Below are 23,347 nucleotides of genomic sequence, written 5' to 3' on the forward strand. Positions count from 1 at the left end.
TGCTGATTTCTGATCGTCTGCACCTTTGTTAAATTGACGTACACACACACACACTCCTCTCTCTCTGTCGCTCTAATTAATTAGTGTCATGTCGCACAGCTGCGTCTAGATTCTCCTGGCGGATCCTGCCGGGAGCTGCCTATGCCATAGAAAGCATAGGTGGACCCCAGGCTACAACTGGAGTAATATGTTCTCTCATCTTAGGTGTCTCCCGACCCCAGCCCCGAGCTCCCCCCTCGCAGCGCCCTGTACTCCTGCGCTACCCACACCCTCCCCGGTCCCGCTCAGCCCAGGAGGACCATGGGTGCCATGCTGGAGCGCTCGTACTACTACGGCTCTGCCAACAATCCCCGCCACCACCACCATCGCTACGCCTTCTCAGAGGTGCCGCGCGGCTCGCGGCTGGCCGCGGTGTCGACCTTCGACGCCAACAACAACACCAGCACGCCCGCAGTACATGACGGGCATCATGTGTCCGCCCGCGCCACCGCCACCACCACCACCGCCCGCAACCACTACAACCACGCATTCAACCAGACACTGGGTTCTCACCAAGGTTAGTATTATTAGTTATACTTTTTTGATTTTGATTTCGTTTTTCACTTTTTTTGTTTTAGATTTCAGTTTAGTTTTGATTTGTTTACAATTATTTTCTAGATTTTGATTATTATTACATACAGTAACATACATTAACCACTTCAGCCCTATTATAAATTTTCGGCCATTTGAAAATAGCTCGATGTGACGCATTGTGAGCTGGTAGATCTGCTATTTTCAAAAGGTTTTTTACACATTCGAAAACTTGTCATTTGGTACTTTTAAGACATTTAGATGCCAATTACTGTCCACCACCACTGCCCTAGGGTGAAAAGATATCCCCCCTTTACTGAGTGTTTCTGCATTGCAGTAGCCTATTTATACTTTCACTTAAAGATGGAGTGCCACCCTTTTTTCCACCCTAAAACATGATCATCATGTATTCTTACAATATAAGAGGGAAGAACTTTTTCCAAAAAGTGTACAGTATTTGTTAAAATCATGCTTTTATGTGGACACACCCACCAGTTCATTAAGTATGCCTGGTTTGCCTGATGGGTGGTGATCCACCTGAACTGAAGCCGCACCCACAGCTGTAGTTGTATGATAAAGGGGGAGGGGTTAGGGGAGGGGTTGATAGTGTGGTGTCACTATATTACTGTTTACTTCATTGGCCCGTTTGACTGTCAAGGGTTCAGCCTCCAGGAAGAAACCCTAAATACAAAGTTAATACACCATTGCACATAAAAACAACTCCAGGGTGTCTAATGAAGTACTGTCACCTCATAGACACATGAAAAACTGGAAAAATACAAAAATTGTGGCACTTCATCTTTAAGTAACACGTGTGTACTTTTCCCCACCACTGTGTTCGTTCTCCTCCAGTGTTCTCAGACAGCATGCTGCATCACAGCGGCGGCGTCAGCCCCCCAGACGGCTCCCCGCCGCGTGCTCGCCATCGAACCGTCGCCAACGTTGTGCGCAGGGCGTCGACCACCGCGGCCAGAAGGAGACAGGCCGCGGCGTACGGGACCCCCCAGGGTGGAGGCGCGGGCCAGCGGGACCACGCCCTGGCCTGGCTGGCCCACATGAGGAGGGAGGGGGATGGGACCCCTGGCCAGCGGGACGACGCACTGGTGCCCTGGCTGGCCCACATGAGGGGGGAGGTGGAGGGAGAGGGGGAGGGGGAGGGGGAGGTGGCCGACGACCAGCACCAGGACGGAGGACCGAGGTTGACCAGGCAGGATTCGTTCTCGCCCTCGTCTGTCGTCAGCATGGAGGTGGACCTGAGCAGGAAGATACTAGAGGACGAGGATGTTCCCCTTCAGCACATCCACATCCAGGATGTTGTGCCGCTGTAAGATATTATATATTTTGCCTACACATACGTCATCATTCAGGACGTCGTGGTCTGCGCCATTTTGAAATGGGGCTAAACAGTCGGTTGAAACCAATGGGAACAGAAGTCGTGAACAATCGGAGTTTCCGTCGTATTTGTCGTTAGCTTCATTAAAGTGTTTTATTGCCTCTTCAGTACTTTGAAGGGCTCGCGCCAAGCATCTTAGTTCCATATAAACAAAGGTCGGCGCCCCAAAATACCTGTATGTGAGTGTTGCTCTTCTCTCCGATTCCTTTTCGTGGCTGGGGAACAAGGAAGGGTGTGTGTCACTGTGAAATGAAATGAAATGATTACTATATTTACCCAGGGTATCTGGGCTAAGCTCAAGAACTTGTTTCCAGCCAGGCCCTGCTCATAGAACATTTCATCGTAGTGGTTCAATGCCTTGTTCAAGGGCACTTCAGCGGTGGTAATTTTAACGTGTCGGACCGCTGATTCGAACTGGCGACCTTCCGGTATCAAGACCGCTCCGCAATCCGTTCGGCCACCGCTGCCACAGTGTGCGAGTGAGTGTGCACATGTGCACGTCTGTGTTTTTGACAGCAAGTTTTGATTTAGTTTTAGTCATAGTCTTTTGAATACATTTTCGTTTTAGTCACCTGAAATGTTAGTTTTAGACTAAAATATCACAACATTTAGTTGACTGAATCTACAGTTGATTTTATTGACTAAAATGTATTTCGGCAGTGCCTTGATGACGTTGTAACACTTTGTTGCATGCCGAAAATAGCCGATCCGATCTGCAAGCTTGGTTCGCACAGTGCGTGCTGTGCGTGTGCCTAGCGGCGGCACTGAGTGCAGTACTTGAGTAAATTAAATGTACTTAGTTACTGTCCACCACCACTGCCCTAGGGTGAAAAGATATCCCCCCTTTACTTTTCAGGCGTCCCACAAATTGAGACCTTGCCAAACATTGTGACTGGCAGGCATCAGTGTTCAAATGACCTAATAGTTAGTCCCCTAATAGTTGGCTTTCTGTTGTAAAGCTCTCATTGTCTCTTTTCCTGCAAGATCTTTTTAAGCCTGTTAAAATAACATGACAAATACAATACCGAGCCCACCAGAACCGTAGTAACCGTAGGATTAAATTAATCGTCTAGCCTGCCAGAACCGTAGGCTACGTTTTACAGGGTTTATATTCTTTAATCCATGTTTTGATCCGATCGTGATCTCAATTCTTGTGGATGAAAATCGAGATTCACATTGACCGAAGCAAGAATCGTGCAGCACTAGTCCCACACAAGCGATACTGTCCCTCAAATGAACATTTTGGAACTGGTCAATCTACACTGGCCATCTGTCTATGACTCATCCTCTGTCCTTCCTCTGCGCCGTCATTCGTTGTCCTGTCCAGGAGGTCGGAGGTCAAGGCTGCTCCCACGGTGGAATTGACGTTGGAGCGCGCCGTGAACCTGCTGACTCAGCAAGAGGACGAGGACACGCTGGTGAGCGCAGCCGAATTCATCCAGAAGCAATGCTTCAACAGCACCGACGCCAAGAGGATGGTAAGTTCAATGATCTGTTTTTTTCACTGTAGTAGCTTTTTTATATTCTTTTTTTGTGTGCATATTTTCCTATATATATTTAGACATTCAAAATTTGTAATACAATAAATCATTGTCTTCGTGTAAGTGACCAACTGGGGAAGTTTCATGGTGATAACAATTTAATATGGTTATGGTTTTGCCCACTCAATTCATAATTAACGTTCCAATGTTGGAGCTCTACTGGCTCATGGACTAAGAACCAAAAAGAACTGAACCGGTTCCCATTGGGAAGCAACCGGTGGAAATGGCGTCTCAGAGTTCCTGTCATCCGTTAACCGCCATTTCTTTCTAATTGTCAAAGATTTGAACGTGTCTGACAACATTTGAGGGTGGTGTTGTGAGCTTTTAGATTTCTTTCTTTTTTTAAAAATTCTAATTTATGACAAATCTAATCGTTTGATTCCTGAAAGCCACATGGGCACGGCGTGGCTCTGATATATATGTGAGGCAGTGTGCATCCAACGTTACGCTGGTCTCAAGCAGGCTAACCACACACACTCAATTACACTGAAAATTGAGATCAGATTCTAAAAATGTCTTCTACATCCTGACAGTTTTCTGAAAAAGCTATGTTTCTATGTCAGTCGTTCTTCGATTTTTCAAAAATAGCAGACCTACAAGCTCGTAGGTCGCTATGAGCTTGTAGATCTGCTATTTTTCAATAGCTAAAGCATAACATGATGCTAACACCAAAAGGGGTTCCCGCCCAAAATGGCTTAAAAAAAAGACAATGGGCTTAGCTAGTAATGCTGTTGCTTACACACAGCAATGTAAACATTGACCTTTTTACACCCTCAAAGTGATACTTTTACCAACAGATCTTTCCAATTTGTTCTGTTATGAAGCCATGCAGGTTTATAGTAGCCAACTGCTTTCAACGACACTGGGCCATGTCATTAAATGAATCAGTTCTTAACTTCTTATATACTTTGAATATACTGTAACTTTCATTCCTGACGCACAAATGGAGTTGAAGAAGAGTCAGGCTTGAAGAATGATTGGAGACCAAGCCTGTGTTGAGGTTGATAAGAAAGTCACAAGGAGGATATTCACGAGATCTCTGTATCTTGTCGAGGAGTGTAATATTTCTCAGAGGTGTGCCCCTCTTATGGCTAAAATCCTGCTCAAATGGCAATCATGTCACTTTTTATTGCATTGAAGCTGTGTTCATGACATTTTATGACCTTTATGGCTTAACCGCCTGTTTCTCAATTTGTCTTATCTCTTCGCCTCCATCACTCCCCCTATTTTTCTGTCTCTTGCTCCCTCCATCAATGCTCTTCTCTTCTCTTCTCTTCTCTTCTCTTCTCTTCTCTTCTCTTCTCTTCTCTTCTGATGAATTGAAAATGGAGTAACCTGTTGTGAACAAGTCTTAGTGCTTTTTCTCGTTTGAAATGTACCCACTCTACAAACTGTGAATATAATGTTCAATCTCCTCCACCTCCCCTCCCCTCCAGGTGTTTTACCTGCATGGTATCCCTAAGCTGCTGTCCGTGCTGCAGAGTGACATTGAGGAAGGACAGAGGGCCGCGGCGGGAGCCCTGAGGAACCTCGTGTACCAGAGCAACGAGAACAAGATGGAGGTGAAGGACAACGGGGGCGTGGCCACCATCCTCATGGCGCTGAAGAGCAACCGTGAGCTGGACACCAGACGCCAACTCACCGGTCAGTCTGGCTCTACGAGTACAATTTACTATTATAGACATTTAGCAGACACTCTTAAACACAATGAGTACCACCTGGTGGATGAAATTGGTGGCGTTTGGGTGCCACGTGATGAGAAGCAATTCCACCATGACGCGCGTCCGGTTTTGGATGCCATCGTGGATGCTAAAGCAATAACATCAATGCTAGCAAGCTCTAGAAATTTTAGAGAAGGGAGAAGAGTCTGGGACGTGTGGAGCGTTGTCCAGGGTGTTTTAGAGAAGGGAGAAGAGTCTGGGACGTGTGGAGCGTTGTCCAGGGTGTTTTAGAGAAGGGAGAAGAGTCTGGGACGTGTGGAGCGTTGTCCAGGGTGTTTTAGAGAAGGGAAAAGAGTCTGGGACGTGTGGAGTGTTGTCAAGGGTGTTTTAGAGAAGGGAGAAGAGTCTAGGACGTGTGGAGCGTTGTCCAGGGTGTTTTAGTGAATGTTCTGCCAGTCTCCCTGTGTTGGCTGAGTGCGCGATTCAGGTTGTAGGGTCCGATCTCCGATCAGACAGAGAAGATATGGGGGTGCCATACCTTTTGGTTGCTTTGAAGGCCAGCATCACAGTTTTGTACTCTGTGTGGGCAGCAACCGGGAGCCAATGGAGGGATCGGAGAAGGGGGGAGACATGTGAGAATTTTGGCTGGTTGAAGACCATTCTGGATCAATTGGAGAGGGTGCATGCCGGTAGGCCAGTAAGGAGAGAGTTACAATAGTCAAGTTTTGATATGACTGATGTCTGGATAAGGAGCTAGCTAGGCTGACTAAGAAATGACATGAGTTACCGTGTTGCAGCTTTCCGTGCTCAGACACAGGGACACAAGAAATCCATATAGCACATGCAGTACCTAGAAATGAATGGAGGTTGAAACATGTTCATTCATACTGCTCAGATTTGAAACAGTTTCAGGTGAACATTTAGTCCCACCGAGGTTGGAATGTAGGTCACGTAACATGTATGTTCATAAAAGCACTAGGTAGTGCCTCAGGCCAAGCCCAGCAGAGTACAGAGGATTTAAGGTGCATACTGTGGTAGAGTCCATAGTTTCGGCTGTACTGTAAACTGTACATACTATAATCACATGATGGCCCCTAGTGTCACGATATGTGACAGATACATCTGTCTAGAAATAAAATGGTGCGTCATTATTCCTAGAGTCCATACTGTGGCAGTTGTCTTCTCTTCATTCCTTCCTCTGCTACTTACTTACTGTCAAAAGTATGCTTTAAGTACCAAAACTAAAGGTACTCATTATACAGAATGTCCCATTTCAAAATCTCAAATGTATAAAACCTTTAAATCTGCTATTTTCAAATTGCTGAAAGGTATATAGGGCTGAAGTGTTTTGTAATAATAATCAAAATCTACAAAGTAACTAGTAACTAAAGTGTAGTGGAGTATAAAGTACCCTATTGGCCTGAATGTAATACTTTTTTCCATTGGAAATATACTGAAAATCCGGGTCGTATTATAATCGGGGACTAGACTATTTGACATTCAATGTTCTTTTTCCACAAATTGAGTCTTGAGAAATGGGGGTCGTCTTATAATCAGAGTTGTCTTATATTCTGTACAATACGGTACAATATTTGGATCCAAGATGTGGTGGAGTAGAAGTAAAGTATTGGAAATATACTCAAGTAAAGTACAAATGCCTAAGAATTGCAAATGTACACACACACACACACACACACAACACAACCACTCGACTCCAATAAAAAAAAAACGCCCCCAGAACTAGCAGGGACGGACGTGGGTTCGGTTCTTCAGTCAGAGCGGGATTGAACGCTATAGTTAAGATCTTTGCAGCCTTAGGCTGAGCTCACACCTTTCATGCAATTCTCTGCTCGTTGGATGCTCGTTGGATGCTCGTTGGGTAGTGTCATGGCCGCCCAATGTATTACCAATGGGAGTCACGTGCTTTGACCCAACATTGTGTTGTATGAGGGGGAGGGGGGGCAGTCAACACACAGCCAACCATATATCTATGCATACAACAGCTTGTAGGCGCAACATCCACCCAACGTCCACCCAACACAGAGGGTGGGGTTAACCACCAACCAATAGGAGAGAAGGGCTGTTTTGTATCCCAATGGGCGGAGTTTAGTTGTAGTCTCCTGAGCCCCGCAGAAAAGTCCGACTGGAGAGTGACAGAGCTTTTGAGAAATGATGATGTCACCGCTTATTAGCGCATATCATTTTTACTATAATTAGGTGAGAAATGCAGCTTGTGCCTGCATGGAAACTACACAGATATCTATCCAAGTGTTCATGTTTATATATCACTGTTAACAACTTTAAAACGTATTATGTTGCATCAACTGCAGTGAGCAAAGGCTCTGCTCTGCTGCATCCAATAATAAATATATCAGCCTACTAGTCCAGTGCGGACTATTTCATTTGCATTGGTGCCGAGTGCTAAGCACAACCGATTGTTTTAATTCAAAGTGGTATATATTCTGTGAAATGTTTATCGTCATTCCGTGTATCTACAAGCTCCAAGTGTTGCGTCCACATGCAGCGCGTTCCAAGCAGAGGTCCTCAAGTATATGTAAAACACTGCCAGTCCTCAGCGCAATGGCCCGTTGCGCAAAAAAGTTGAGATTTTACTTGTGTGATATTCAGATAATCTTCAACCGATTGTTATAATTCGAAGTGGTATATATTCTGTGAAGTTTATATTTTCATTGGGTGTACAAGTCATGTTTTTAATATGCCTTTATCAAATGATATAGAGAGATAGGTAGTGCCCAAGTCCTGTTAGCCATGCAGCCTATATGATCTGTGGTGCAGGCCTATACACTCTCTCAATTAGGGATTTTCCCAGAGGTTAATTTCACTGATGTGTACAACCTTTATTCAAATAGTTTAATTTGTATTGGAGTGCGAAGCTTGAACAATAGGTTCATTGCGGACCGCTACGGATAAACGGTGGATATTAACCTACCAATAAGGACCCAGGCCAAATGCCATTGCGCAGTAGCCTACACCAACAAGTCTATGCGCATGGTGTGTGCATAGCCGCATGTGAAACTATATCGTGCTGTATTTTGCTCTCCATTTCATGGTCATGGTCATGCAAGGAGAGAGAGAGAGAGAGAGAGAGAGGGTGCAGAGAGAGAGAGAGGTGTGAATGGAATCGCATCGTGCGTATATGGCACATCTCTCTCATGTTTAGGTAATTAAGGGCGCACCATTGAATGCATGTCACTGTGCCTACATGCTGACAATGTGCGCGCGTGAACTTGTATTAGCCAGCCTACACATTATAACGTGACATTTATTATACAGCTCGAAAATATAGCCACTCTACAAGCTCACAACTTGTTACTTCTATAGGTCTGACTCTGCTATTAATTTATGTGCAGGACTTGCCAAGTCGCCAGAGCAATGGTAAAGTGTCTATCATTTTTAAATTGAGAAAAATCGAGAGTCGGGATTTTGCACATAGTGTGACATGCTGACAGACAATGAAAGAAACATGTTCCACTTCCACTCACAATTTAGGTGGCTTTTAAAATGCGGTACTTATTCCTTCATTAAAAAATATGATTGGCACCTCATAAGTGTAAATATAAAAGCAAGTATAATATAGCCTACAATATTGAAACCTGCTACTGCAGTGATTGTATCCTGTGTTCAATGCGTTTCTGCGTTTGGGTGTGGACATGATGATGATGATGAAATGACGCACGGCTGTCTCCAGTAATTTCAACAATCAGTACCAGATTTAAAGGCACTGATTCTGTGTGTTGGCTTGTTCAGAAGAGGATGACGTCTTTCGAAGAAAGTTTGATTCATTTAGCAAGCCAGTGCCCCATTCTGTATGTAAAAAGCCATCCGTTTTATTATGACAGTGTACAACTCCACATATCGCCGTATTGGTCACCAAAAACTACACGCAGATAAACGTGGGTCTGTTGTTTTCCGCATTCCGCTCTAGCGCACCGCCCACTTCCCGCAAAACCTTGTGGGAAATGGATGCATCTAGGGAGGGACGGCCATGACACTACCCAACGAGCATCCAACGAGCATCCAACGAGCAGAGAATTGCATGAAAGGTGTGAGCTCAGCCTAAGGCTGAGCTCACACCTTTCATGCAATTCTGCATCCATTTCCCACAAGGCTTTGCGGGAAGTGGGCGGTGCGCTAGAGCGGAATGCGGAAAACAACAGACCCACGTTTATCTGCGTGTAGTTTTTGGTGACCAATACGGCGATATGTGGAGTTGTACACTGTCATAATAAAACGGATAGCTTTTTACATACAGAATGGGGCACTGGCTTGCTAAATGAATCAAACTTTCTTCGAAAGACGTCATCCTCTTCTGAACAAGCCAACACACAGAATCAGTGCCTTTAAATCTGGTACTGATTGTTGAAATGACTGGAGACAGCCGTGCGTCATTTCATCATCATCATCATGTCCACACCCAAACGCAGAAACGCATTGAACACAGGATAAAATCACTGCAGTAGCAGGTTTCAATTGTAGGCTATATTATACTTGCTTTTATATTTACACTTATGAGGTGCCAATCATATTTTTTAATGAAGGAATAAGTACCGCATTTTAAAAGCCACCTAAATTGTGAGTGGAAGTGGAACATGTTTCTTTCATTGTCTGTCAGCATGTCACACTATGTGCAAAATCCCGACTCTCGACTTTTCTCAATTTAAAAATGATAGACACTTTACCATTGCTCTGGCGACTTGGCAAGTCCTGCACATAAATTAATAGCAGAGTCAGACCTATAGAAGTAACAAGTTGTGAGCTTGTAGAGTGGCTATATTTTCGAGCTGTATAATAAATGTCACGTTATAATGTGTAGGCTGGCTAATACAAGTTCACGCGCGCACATTGTCAGCATGTAGGCACAGTGACATGCATTCAATGGTGCGCCCTTAATTACCTAAACATGAGAGAGATGTGCCATATACGCACGATGCGATTCCATTCACACCTCTCTCTCTCTCTGCACCCTCTCTCTCTCTCTCTCTCCTCGCATGACCATGACCATGAAATGGAGAGCAAAATACAGCACGATATAGTTTCACATGCGGCTATGCACACACCACGCATAGACTTGTTGGTGTAGGCTACTGCGCAATGGCATTTGGCCTGGGTGCTTATTGGTAGGTTAATATCCACAGTTTATCCGTAGCGGTCCGCAATGAACCTATTGTTCAAGCTTCGCACTCCAATACAAATTAAACTATTTGAATAAAGGTTGTACACATCAGTGAAATTAACCTCTGGGAAAATCCCTAATTGAGAGAGTGTATAGGCCTGCACCACAGATCATATAGGCTGCATGGCTAACAGGACTTGGGCACTACCCATCTCTCTATATCATTTGATAAAGGCATATTAAAAACATGACTTGTACACCCAATGAAAATATAAACTTCACAGAATATATACCACTTCGAATTATAACAATCGGTTGAAGATTATCTGAATATCACACAAGTAAAATCTTAACTTTTTTGCGCAACGGGCCATTGCGCTGAGGACTGGCAGTGTTTTACATATACTTGAGGACCTCTGCTTGGAACGCGCTGCATGTGGACGCAACACTTGGAGCTTGTAGATACACGGAATGACGATAAACATTTCACAGAATATATACCACTTTGAATTAAAACAATCGGTTGTGCTTAGCACTCGGCACCAATGCAAATGAAATAGTCCGCACTGGACTAGTAGGCTGATATATTTATTATTGGATGCAGCAGAGCAGAGCCTTTGCTCACTGCAGTTGATGCAACATAATACGTTTTAAAGTTGTTAACAGTGATATATAAACATGAACACTTGGATAGATATCTGTGTAGTTTCCATGCAGGCACAAGCTGCATTTCTCACCTAATTATAGTAAAAATGATGTGCGCTAATAAGCGGTGACATCATCATTTCTCAAAAGCTCTGTCACTCTCCAGTCGGACTTTTCTGCGGGGCTCAGGAGACTACAACTAAACTCCGCCCATTGGGATACAAAACAGCCCTTCTCTCCTATTGGTTGGTGGTTAACCCCACCCTCTGTGTTGGGTGGACGTTGGGTGGATGTTGCGCCTACAAGCTGTTGTATGCATAGATATATGGTTGGCTGTGTGTTGACTGCCCCCCCTCCCCCTCATACAACACAATGTTGGGTCAAAGCACGTGACTCCCATTGGTAATACATTGGGCGGCCATGACACTACCCAACGAGCATCCAACGAGCATCCAACGAGCAGAGAATTGCATGAAAGGTGTGAGCTCAGCCTAAAGGTGTGTGTGGTGTCTTGTGTCTGTGCTTGTATTGTCGGCCTGTAAGGCCAGCTCGCTCAGCACTTCATTACTCTCCTATACGATACGTGCCTGAAGAGCTCTGAAGTGTCCGGTTCCTTTCCACAAGGCCCGGCGGGTTCGTAAGATGAAGCTGTGGGTTAAATGAGCGCGTTTGTTTACACGTACGATCACATGGCCTCAGGCCGTTGGATGTTTTCCCCTAATAACCTCTCTGTCCTGGCGTTGTCTGCTGCAGTGGTGGAAAGTAACTAAGTACATTTACTCAAGTACTGTACACTTAAGTACAATGTTGAGGTATTTGTACTGATTTGTAATTGGCTGTTGATTTATATGGTACAAACTAAAACTAAGAACATATCGTCTTGTTAAAAATAATTATGGCCCTGAACCTTATGTTACACAAAATGTATCCAAAAGTCAAAGATCTTTTTGTGCACAGTTGCATTCTGGGACCTTACCATTAGCTTTAGGGCCTGTACAGACGAGGACGTATTCGGTGTTTCTGGGGCAAGTAATTAGCCGATCTACCCTTTTTGTCACACGGAGACGGCGTTTTGGGGGACTTTAACGGCTAATTTTGAAACTACCTTCCAGAGTGGGAAAGTTTGGAGACGCGACTTTCACGTCTCCATGTGTACAGCGAATGCCGCCTAATTTGCTGAAACGGTGATGTCATAGTCCCCTCGCCCCTCCAAACTAACCAGTGTTAATGGTTTATTTCACCATAACCACTTACATATAAGTATCACAGCTATTTTATATTTGCACATAATGTCTATAAATCTCTTCTCCAAAAATAGCCGATCTGCAGCCCGCACGCATGCAAACCTTTGTTGAGATTGAGCAGGCATGCACGAGAGAGGAGTTGTGTGTGAGGAGCTGATCACAGATAGAGGGAAAGTGTTATATTTGGCCTATTATTTATGCTATATATTATTGACCGCGTCGCAGTCACAGTCACAGAGAGAGAGAGAGAGAGAGAGAGAGAGATGCTGCGTGTTAAAAAATAGAAGGGGCGCGCTCTCTCTCGCTCTCTCTCTCTCTCTCTCTCTCTCTCACACTCTCTCTCTCTCTCTCTCTCTCTCTCTCACACTTACTTTGTGCTTGCTGCTGTTTTCAGAAGAATTAATCCAAGGTTTGTCATATATTATGGTTTAGTAGGCAATGGCATACACTTTAGCTGGTCAGTCAGTGTGTGCAGACTCAGAGAGAGAAGCAGCACTGCTCTGCTCATTAAATTGATATGACGCATATGCGCATCTGATCAAGATAATTAGTTATTTGGCAACACCTGTGTGAAATACCAACGCTTTCATATAGCCTTTAGAATAAGCTTTTTCTTTTTTTTTGTGGCCATCTGCAGGCCAGCCATGTGTACTGCATCTTTATCTTGAAAACGAAGCAGTTTACCGGTCTCGAGTGGACGTCGTACATAATTAACATAACCGCAATGTAGACGCAGTAAAGTTTTATATCGTTCACAAAACTTAGGCGGGGAACAGCCCGCAACGTCCTCGTGAAGGCAGCCCCTTAGAAACGGGTAGATTAATTCTGGGACCTTACCATTAGCTTTAGAAACGGGTAGATTCATTCTGGGACCTTACCATTAGCTTCAGAAACGGGTAGATTCATTCTGGGACCTTACCATTAGCTTCAGAAACGGGTAGATTAATTCTGGGACCTTACCATTAGCTTCAGAAACGGGTAGATTCATTCTGGGACCTTACCATTAGCTTCAGAAACGGGTAGATTCATTCTGGGACCTTACCATTAGCTTCAGAAACGGGTAGATTCATTCTGGGACCTTACCATTAGCTTCAGAAACGGGTAGATTCATTCTGGGACCTTACCATTAGCTTCAGAAACGGGTAGATTCATTCTGGGACCTTACCATTAGCTTCAGAAACGGGTAGATTCATTCTGGGACCTTACCATTAGCTTTAGAAACGGGTAGATTCATTGGTACTCCTGAGGAGGTCAGAATGTGTTTAGTGTGTGTTTTCAAAGAAATTGAAAATGAAATTCATTTTTTGTTTTACTGCCCATTATATGATGAATTAAGACAAAAACTTGAATTTTGCTTTAGGAAAGGTATTTTTGCTTTAGTAGATCTTTTATGCAAAGCATGGGGAAAAAAGGCATATATTGTACACTTGTGCAATATTGAAACAATGATTTGTATGGTGTATCCCAGGGGTTCTCAACCCGTGGGTCGCGACCCCTCGGGGGGTCGCCAAATTATTTTAGGGGGTCCCCAAATTATTAAAAAAAAAAAAAAAACACATAAATAAAGAATATCTATGTACTTTACTGGAGTATTTTCCAATTTCCAATACTTTTACTTTTACTCCTCGCTACATCTTGGAGGCAAATATTGTACTCCAATACAATTATTTGACAGCTTTAGTTACTAGTTATTTTTGTAGATTTGGATTATAAACAAAACATACATTAACCACTTCAGGCCTATATTCTTTTTGGCCATTTGAAAATAGACGATCTACAAGCTCACAACGTGTTGCATAGCGAGCTTGTAATAGATCGTCTATTTTCAAATGGTTTTATACATTTGAAAACTTGAAATGAGACATTCTGCGGTACTTTCTACTTTTGGTACTTTAAGTACATTTTTATACCAATGCTTTTGTACTTTTACCCAAGTAATTTTTTTTATTCTGGACTTTTACTTGTAACAGAGTATTTCTATATTGCAGTATTGATACTTTTACTCAAGTACAAAATGTACCACCGCTGGTCCACTGTACTGTCCAATAAAGCGGAGTTAATCTTTAAAAAATGTACAGTACGCTTTTACCATTTCACTTTCCTTTTATGACGGAGAGAAGACGCTACGTGACCTTGTGACGGAACCGTCCTTCTCAATGAGGAAAAGGAAAACACTATTTAAACTTTACTGCAGAACCTTAGAAACAAATTCCTGAATGAGCAACATCTCCAGTGACCTACGAGAAGCTATTAAGTTCTATACAAAGTTCTGTATAATGAACGTATTCTCTTCATTCTTGATGATGTTTGTTGGAACGTGTTGATACTGTATATGGCTGTACTCTTTATGGCGTACTCGTTTAAATTAAAACTAGGACATTATATGGATCTCAGTCAGGGCGGGAAGCCGGGCAAGATATTTGTCACGTAACATAAGTAGTGTGGGACAGTTGGGGTTAACTACATGACTACTAAGTTGTGATGGAAAAAGGAAAAACGAAATAATCATGTGCATGCATAAAGTGAGTGGTGAATCAAGTGGCAAAGTGAGTTTAACGTTGTTTAATGCAATCAGATAAGACTTTTCTGTTTGGATGTATGGGGTTGTCAATCAGATAGGACTTTTCTGTTTGGATGTATGGGGTTGTCAATCAGATAGGACTTTTCTGTTTGGATGTATGGGGCTGTGAATCAGATAGGACTTTTCTGTTTGGATGTATGGGGCTGTGAATCAGATAGGACTTTTCTGTTTGGATGTATGGGGCTGTGAATCAGATAGGACTTTTCTGTTTGGATGTATGGGCTGTCAATCAGATAGGACTTTTCTGTTTGGATGTATGGGCTGTCAATCAGATAGGACTTTTCTGTTTGGATGTATGTACATACGTATTACCATGTGGTGTTCTTGCTTACTGTAAATCGCTCTGGATTAAGGGATGTGCAGGCATGTGTTTTCCGACATACATTACCAATAGTCCGACAGTCATTGGTCCGACACCCTACCCAAACACTAACATAACGCTAACCGCACGCGGACGCAACGCATACTGTGGACACGAACCTGTGGTCTCATGACTCTTGTTCTCTCTCAGGTGTGTTATGGAACCTGTGGTCTCATGACTCTTGTTCTCTCCCAGGTGTGGAACCTGTGGTCTCATGACTCTTGTTCTCTCTCAGGTGTGGAACCTGTGGTCTCATGACTCTTGTTCTCTCTCAGGTGTGGAACCTGTGGTCTCATGACTCTTGTTCTCTCTCAGGTGTGGAACCTGTGGTCTCATGACTCTTGTTCTCTCCCAGGTGTGGAACCTGTGGTCTCATGACTCTTGTTCTGTCTCAGGTGTGGAACCTGTGGTCTCATGACTCTTGTTCTCTCTCAGGTGTGTTATGGAACCTGTGGTCTCATGACTCTTGTTCTCTCTCAGGTGTGTTATGGAACCTGTGGTCTCATGACTCTTGTTCTCTCTCAGGTGTGTTATGGAACCTGTGGTCTCATGACTCTTGTTCTCTCTCAGGTGTGTTATGGAACCTGTGGTCTCATGACTCTTGTTCTCTCTCAGGTGTGTTATGGAACCTGTGGTCTCATGACTCTTGTTCTCTCTCAGGTGTGTTATGGAACCTGTGGTCTCATGACTCTTGTTCTCTCTCAGGTGTGTTATGGAACCTGTGGTCTCATGACTCTTGTTCTCTATCAGGTGTGGAACCTGTGGTCTCATGACTCTTGTTCTCTATCAGGTGTGGAACCTGTGGTCTCATGACTCTTGTTCTCTCTCAGGTGTGGAACCTGTGGTCTCATGACTCTTGTTCTCTCTCAGGTGTGGAACCTGTGGTCTCATGACTCTTGTTCTCTCTCAGGTGTGGAACCTGTGGTCTCATGACTCTTGTTCTCTCTCAGGTGTGGAACCTGTGGTCTCATGACTCTTGTTCTCTCTCAGGTGTGGAACCTGTGGTCTCATGACTCTTGTTCTCTCTCAGGTGTGGAACCTGTGGTCTCATGACTCTTGTTCTCTCTCAGGTGTGGAACCTGTGGTCTCATGACTCTTGTTCTCTCACCAGGTGTGTTATGGAACCTGTGGTCTCATGACTCTTGTTCTCTCCCAGGTGTGTTATGGAACCTGTGGTCTCATGACTCTTGTTCTCTCTCAGGTGTGGAACCTGTGGTCTCATGACTCTTGTTCTGTCTCAGGTGTGGAACCTGTGGTCTCATGACTCTTGTTCTCTCCCAGGTGTGTTATGGAACCTGTGGTCTCATGACTCTTGTTCTGTCTCAGGTGTGGAACCTGTGGTCTCATGATTCTTGTTCTCTCATCAGGTGTGTTATGGAACCTGTCCTCTCATGACCTCCTGAAGGAGCACCTGTCCAGGGAGGCCCTGTCCGTGCTGACCAGCATCGTCCTGGTTCCCTGCTCCGGCATCTCCGAGGGGGAGAACCCCAAGGACGACCTCCTGGCCGACCCAGAGGTCTTCCACAACGCCACGGGCTGCCTGAGGTACGGCTGGACGGGGACACTGTATAGGGATGAACCCATTGAGACACTTTGGGCGATATCGATATCCGATATAATTAATTGCTCTTATGGCCGATAGCCGATGTCTCATTCTGTATTAAAATAATCACACCCGCGTGAAGTGAGGGGCACTCTTATCATCATACATAATCATATACATCACATTCCGTGCTCAGCCAATCAAATCATCACAACAGTCATTCCGACCAATCTCTTTTGGCGTCTTCACTTTTCTGCCCCCACGTTTATCTTCAATATGTACTTTGTTCAGCCAATCAAATCACCGCTATGGAGTGATCAGCCAATCACAAGCCAATGTTTGTGTTCACACAGACCCACAAAGCAGGGCATAGGAGGGGCTACCAGTTAGTTTTACATTGACCAGGTGTCCATGATTTGACGTGAGAACCAGCAGATTTGTGGCTCCACCATAGAGTATTAAAAGGAACCGGAGCGAAAGCCCAGATGCACAGGGTTTCCTCGTCATAACTCCACGTGTCCGCCTGCAGTCCCCGCTCTTACCACTAGGGCCTCAACGCTGGAGAGCCTTACTGGGGGCTTGGGCTCCACACCTGAGTCCAAATGCAGTGCGTCGCAGAACATTTCCCCATTACTTTGTTATATTGTAGTTAGTATGTTTCTCTAATTGTGTGTGTGTGTGTGTGTGTGTGTGTGTGTGTGTGTGTGTGTGTGTGTGTGTGTGTGTGTGTGTGTGTGTGTGTGTGTGTGTGTGTGTGTGTGTGTGTGTGTGTGTGTGTGTGTGTGTGTGTGTGTGTGTGTGTGTGTGTGTGTGTGTGTGTGTGTGTGTGTGTGTGTGTGTGTGTGTGTGGGGCGGGCGGGCGGGCGCATGTGTGGGGGCGCGGGCACGTGTGTGTGGGCACGTGTGTTTACTTTGCATGCGTGCCCAAACACGGCACTGTTGTCAAAATTACAGGCCGTGTTTCTGACACTTTCCATTATAAGGAGGATATTTCATAATAGTGTGAACAAGCGGAACTGAGCTATTAAAACCCTAACAGTGTGGGCTGAGGAGGTAGTCATTTTCTCCTGGTTAATTATAGTTGTTCTGCATGCAGTCAGACTGCGTTATTAGGGAGTGAACAATCTGTCGCCATTGTGTTAGTTTTAAAATGCCCTTGTCAGAATCCTGTTGGAGTGCATAATCTGCCATTTAGGAGATACAGAAACCCTTATTAGAGCCCCTACAGTATGTCTGGAATGCAAATAAACAGGATGAGAATGCCCACTGTAGTCTGAGACATCCTTAGAGTACAGCTCTGTGACAGCTTGATGATGATAAATCCGCTGGAAATAATCGTCTTATTGTGGAGGAAGGAAAAGCCATACGATACGGCATTGACTCCCCCCCCCCCCCCCCCCCCCCCTCTATAAAATCTGATATTATTGTCTCCACCAGGCCGAAGGCATGGGGAGAGAGTATGTTTTGCACTCCGTCCGTCAGTGTGTGTACAGCTAATCTCCGGCACTGTTGGTTCGGTCGATGCCAAACTGTGCACACACACTCCATCGATGCCAACGACAAACCTCTGCCCCACATTTTCCACAATGGCCTGTTATAGCGCCACCATGAGGCCGATTTTAGCAGAACACATTTCTTTATAATACTCGTACAGATTTTATCCATACATCACGCAAATCGCTATACACTTATCTCTACAGTCATGTGATTAATACGGACCGGTCCGCTTCCCCATATTCCATCCCCATTGGCTAAGATTGCCTTCCTAAGTTTGCAGGATTTGTCCATTTCCCACAAAATGCCTCAAATCATTAACACAGCGTGCAATTTCCGTGAAATTATGCACACACATTCCTACTAGGCCGAGGAAGAAATGCCACATTTGCTGGTTATAGCGCCACCATGAGGCAGATTTTAGTAAAACACATTTCTGTAGATTACTGGTACATATTTTATCCATACATCACCCAAATCGGTACACTTTCTACATAGCAATGAGATCGAATACACTGTTACGTGCCTCTGTCTCTGTCCAGTCAGTTTAGAGCTTGCCCAGTCTAACGTCGAAGAGAGGGGGTGGAAAAACAACAAAAGATAGCCTGCTTTGGCAGCCCTTGTGCATGCAAATTTCTGTTAGTAGCAAACCACAGCACGCAAGCTGCCTTTGTTTTCAATGGTCCCCCGATTAGCACGTCGGCAAACCCGTTCTCACCTATCGTGTGTGTGTGTGTGTGTGTGTGTGTGTGTGTGTGTGTGTGTGTGTGTGTGTGTGTGTGTGTGTGTGTGTGTGTGTGTGTGTGTGTGTGTGTGTGTGTGTGTGTGTGTGTGTGTGTGTGTGTGTGTGTGTGTGTGTGTGTGTGTGTGTGTGTGTGTGTGTGTGTGTGTGTGTGCGTGCGCGCACACCTGGTATATAACCACCAGACGACAGATTATTGCACAAAAACATGTTCATATTACTCCTACACATTTTTTCCAAACACCACAAACGCTATTATCCTGGTGCCCCCGAGGGGCACTTTTTCTAGTTTCAGTCATGACATGGAGAAAAGTGAAAAACATAATCTTGCACCCTGACAAAAGTGGATATCATTTTTGACACCAGTGGTTCCTAAACTGTGGTGCTTGCACCCCTTGTGGTGCGCGAGCGCCTTCTAGGGGGTGCGCAACATGAAAAGGGTATTGGTGGTGCTATAGTTTTATTTTAAATATATTAACATATTATGCCAATATATAAGTATATGCAGAATATAGCCTATGCTGCATATATATGCTATATTCAGGTTCATATATGTGGATAAATAGGAAATATATGTCTATATAGCTTATATATATTTATGGGTTCTCAGAGTGCCTTGTGCCCCCCCCCCCCCCCCCCCCCCCCCCCACTGAGTTCATTTTGTTTGTTAGTTTGGAAAACAGTGTTTATTATAGCAGGAGGAGGAGGAGGAGTGGTCTCCTAGCAACCACAACGAAAAGACTAAATTGTTCATACACGTAGTAAACGCATTGACAATGAAGGGAAAATGTACGTCATAATGTGTAATTTACGTCATATTGTCTCTATATTGTTAATGGCGTTTGATTTTTGGGTTCTGTACAGTATGTACAGTATTCAAAAATGTAAAAATAATTATGCTGCTATATACATATTTGAAGTTTTTCAGAAAACTTAGCTCAGGATTTAGAATGCCTTTTTAGAATCGGCCTCAGGCCTAAATGGGTTCTGCCCTGTAATTATAATCATATAAATGATGTAGGAGCGCTTGTTGTAAATACCACACATGTTGATTGGTGTTATGATCGTTATACTCCGGGGGCTATTCTGTGTTAGCTTATAATGTTAGGACGTCTAGGTTTACTGGCTGATCACTATGATTTAACGAGAATAAATGAACAAATCGTTTCCTAGTGATTTTGACAGTGTTGTTTTTTTTGTTTTGTTCTTCAGAAACGTAAGCTCGGCTGGACCGGACGGCCGTAAAGCCATGAGAGAATGTGACAATCTGATCGACTCTCTGGTCTACTACGTTAGACGGACCATCGCCGACTACAAACCAGATGATAAGGTACATTATATAAAACTACAAACCATTTATAAAACTACAAACCAGATGATAAGGTTCATTATAAAACTACAAACCAGATGATAAGGTTCATTATAAAACTACAAACCATTTATAAAACTACAAACCAGATGATAAGGTTCATTATAAAACTACAAACCATTTATAAAACTACAAACCAGATGATAAGGTACAATTATAAAACTACAAACCATTTATAAAACTACAAACCAGATGATAAGGTACATTATAAAACTACAAACCATTTATAAAACTACAAACCAGATGATAAGGTACATTATAAAACTACAAACCAGATGATAAGGTTCATTATAAAACTACAAACCATTTATAAAACTACAAACCAGATGATAAGGTTCATTATAAAACTACAAACCATTTATAAAACTACAAACCAGATGATAAGGTTCATTATAAAACTAGAAAAAGTGCCCTTCTGGGCACAGGTCTCCACCAGGAGGATAGGACTGTGTGAGATGAGATGTTTGGCAAAATGTTTAGGATTAATATAAACATGTTTTTGAGGCATTTTGTTCCAAAAATGTGTTTTGCAAAAATCAACCTGTTGGTGGCGCTAAATGTGTGAAAGATTTCACATAAATTGCATGCTGCGTTCATGATTTGAGGCTTTTGTTCAAAACGGGGCAATCTTGCAAACTGTGAAAGCTAATTATAGCCAATTAGGATGGAATATGAAATATCGGACAGATCTGACTTGAGCACATGACCGTAGAGATAGTGTGTAACGATTTGTGAGATTTTTGGACAGAATCTGGAGGAGTAATATCAAAAAATGTGTTTTACAAAAGTCGGCCTCCTGGTGGCGCTATAAAAGGCAGATGCGGAAAATGCACGTCAACGGTTTGTCCTTGGCCTCTAGGGAGTGTGCATGCAACGTTTCACGCAGATCGGTGCAGTTTTAGGTAAAAAATGTGAAAAGCTGCCTCATGGTGGCGCTATAACAGGCCGTTCTGGAAAATGTGGGGCAGAGGTTCATTGTTGGCATCCAGGGAGTGTGTGTGCAAAGTTTGGCATCGACCGGGTTAACGGTGCCGGAGATTAGCTGGTAACAGACGGACGGACACACACACACACACACACACACGGACACACGGACGGAGTGCAAAACATACTCTCTCCCCATGCCTTCGGCCTGGTGGAGACAACTACAAACAAGATGATAAGGTTCATTGTAAAACTACAAACCATTTATAAAACTACAAACCAGATGATAAGGTACATTATAGAACTACAAACCATTTATAAAACTACAAACCAGATGATAAGGTTCTTTATAAAACTACAAACCAGATCATAAGGTTCATTATAAAACTACAAACCATTTATAAAACTACAAACCAGATGATAAGGTTCATTATAAAACTACAAACCATTTATAAAACTACAAACCAGATGATAAGGTTCATTGTAAAACTACAAACCATTTATAAAACTACAAACCAGATGATAAGGTACATTATAAAACTACAAACCATTTATAAAACTACAAACCAGATGATAAGGTACATTATAAAACTACAAACCAGATGATAAGGTACATTATAAAACTACATAAGATCTCAAGAGTTAAATTATTGTTAAACATCTGCATTACTTAATTTACAAGAAGTCTACACAATGTAGAAGAATTGTTATTTTGATCAACGTCTGCATGTTAAGATGGCTTTCTTTTACAATTATTTTACTTGAGTTAATTCCTCTGTCTCCTCTCCAGTCCATAGAGAACTGCGTGTGCATCCTCCACAACCTGTCCTATCAGATCGAGGCCGAGCTTCCCCAGAAATACCTCAGCGACCTGGGACAGTCCCGCCTGAGCCTGGCCCCCAGGGCCAAGAACGCAGGCTGCTTCAGCCAGCGCAGTGCTAGGATCACGGAGGTAGGAGGAACCAGTGTTGATGTCGTCGACTAATACCATGACGAATTTCACTGACGAAAACTAAAAAATCACACCTGTGTGAACTGAGTGGTGTAAGGTATTATATAGCCTGTCTGACGTAATGAAATCATGTCTGACGTAATGAAATCACACCCGGGTGAACAGGGTGAACATAGCAACCATGCTCATTTTTTCTGCACAGACTAACAAAGCCAGTTGTAGGAGTGGTTTACACCACTCAAAAACTACATGAAAACTAAGCTACGATGACTAAAACTAAGACTAAATGTATTGACAATTTCGTCAACAAATAAAACTAGACTAAAATGTTAGGAAGGGACTAGTGGACAACTGGACAAGAGATCCACTCTAAGTCATTTTACACTTGGTTTGCACGCTGAACGTTGTGAGCTTGTAGATCTGCGTAGTGTAAAATCAGTCATTACGACTGCATCAAGGCCCGCCAAAATACATTTTAGTCGACTAAATCAACTGTAGATTTAGTCGACTCAATTCTTATGATATTTAGTTGACTAAAACCAGACTAAACTAAAACATTTTAGATGACTAAAACTAAATGGAATTTTATTCAATAGACTAACACAAATCGAAATTTGCTGTCAAAATCAACACAGCGGTAGGACAGTCCCGCCAGAGAACCAGGAACGCAGGCTACTTCAGCCAGTGCTAAGATCACAGAGGTACACTACCCCATGGATCAGCGTTGGTTTTGAGTTTTGACAGCACACTTTGATTTAGTTTCAGTCAGTCTTTTGAATAAAAATCTCATTTAGCTTTAGTCACATTTTAGTCAGCCGAAATGTTTTAGTGTTTTAGTCTAGTTTTAGTCGACTAAATATCATACGATTTTAGTCGACGAAAATCACCAATGTGATGAGGTCATCACATTTGGAAAAGCCGTTTTTTAGCCCAAGGAGTATTTTTCTTTGCAAAACAAATGCTTTCAACGGATTCAGAATTAAGACAAAACCCCTAAATGGTTTACATTTTGACTGCATAGGGTTATTAATGGCACCCCAACTTTCAGCAGCTGTCACAGATTCAGAGACAGGGAACGAGATGAGATGAGATGAGATGTACTTTATTATCCCCGCAGGGAAATTGATACGTTACAGCAGCATAATCTCATGGCATAATGATGCCATGAGAATTTTACTCAAAAAGCCTAGATG

At 43.4% G+C, this 23,347-nt stretch overlaps 1 protein-coding gene across 1 annotated transcript in view; it reads left to right on the top strand.

The window, feature by feature from the left end:
• The window catches only part of pkp2 (plakophilin 2), a 46,434-nt gene that overhangs the window by 9,849 nt on the left and 13,238 nt on the right, over positions 1-23,347 (top strand). Inside the window, exons 4-10 of the mRNA XM_079494769.1 lie at positions 205-556; positions 1,423-1,894; positions 3,291-3,441; positions 4,941-5,148; positions 16,498-16,675; positions 20,122-20,239; positions 21,993-22,154. Coding sequence (XP_079350895.1) covers positions 205-556; positions 1,423-1,894; positions 3,291-3,441; positions 4,941-5,148; positions 16,498-16,675; positions 20,122-20,239; positions 21,993-22,154 — 1,641 coding nt within the window. The remainder of the gene's footprint in view (positions 1-204; positions 557-1,422; positions 1,895-3,290; positions 3,442-4,940; positions 5,149-16,497; positions 16,676-20,121; positions 20,240-21,992; positions 22,155-23,347) is intronic.

Source organism: Electrona antarctica (genome assembly GCF_951216825.1).
Source record: "Electrona antarctica genome assembly, chromosome: 23".
Taxonomy (NCBI): Eukaryota; Metazoa; Chordata; class Actinopteri; order Myctophiformes; family Myctophidae; genus Electrona; species Electrona antarctica.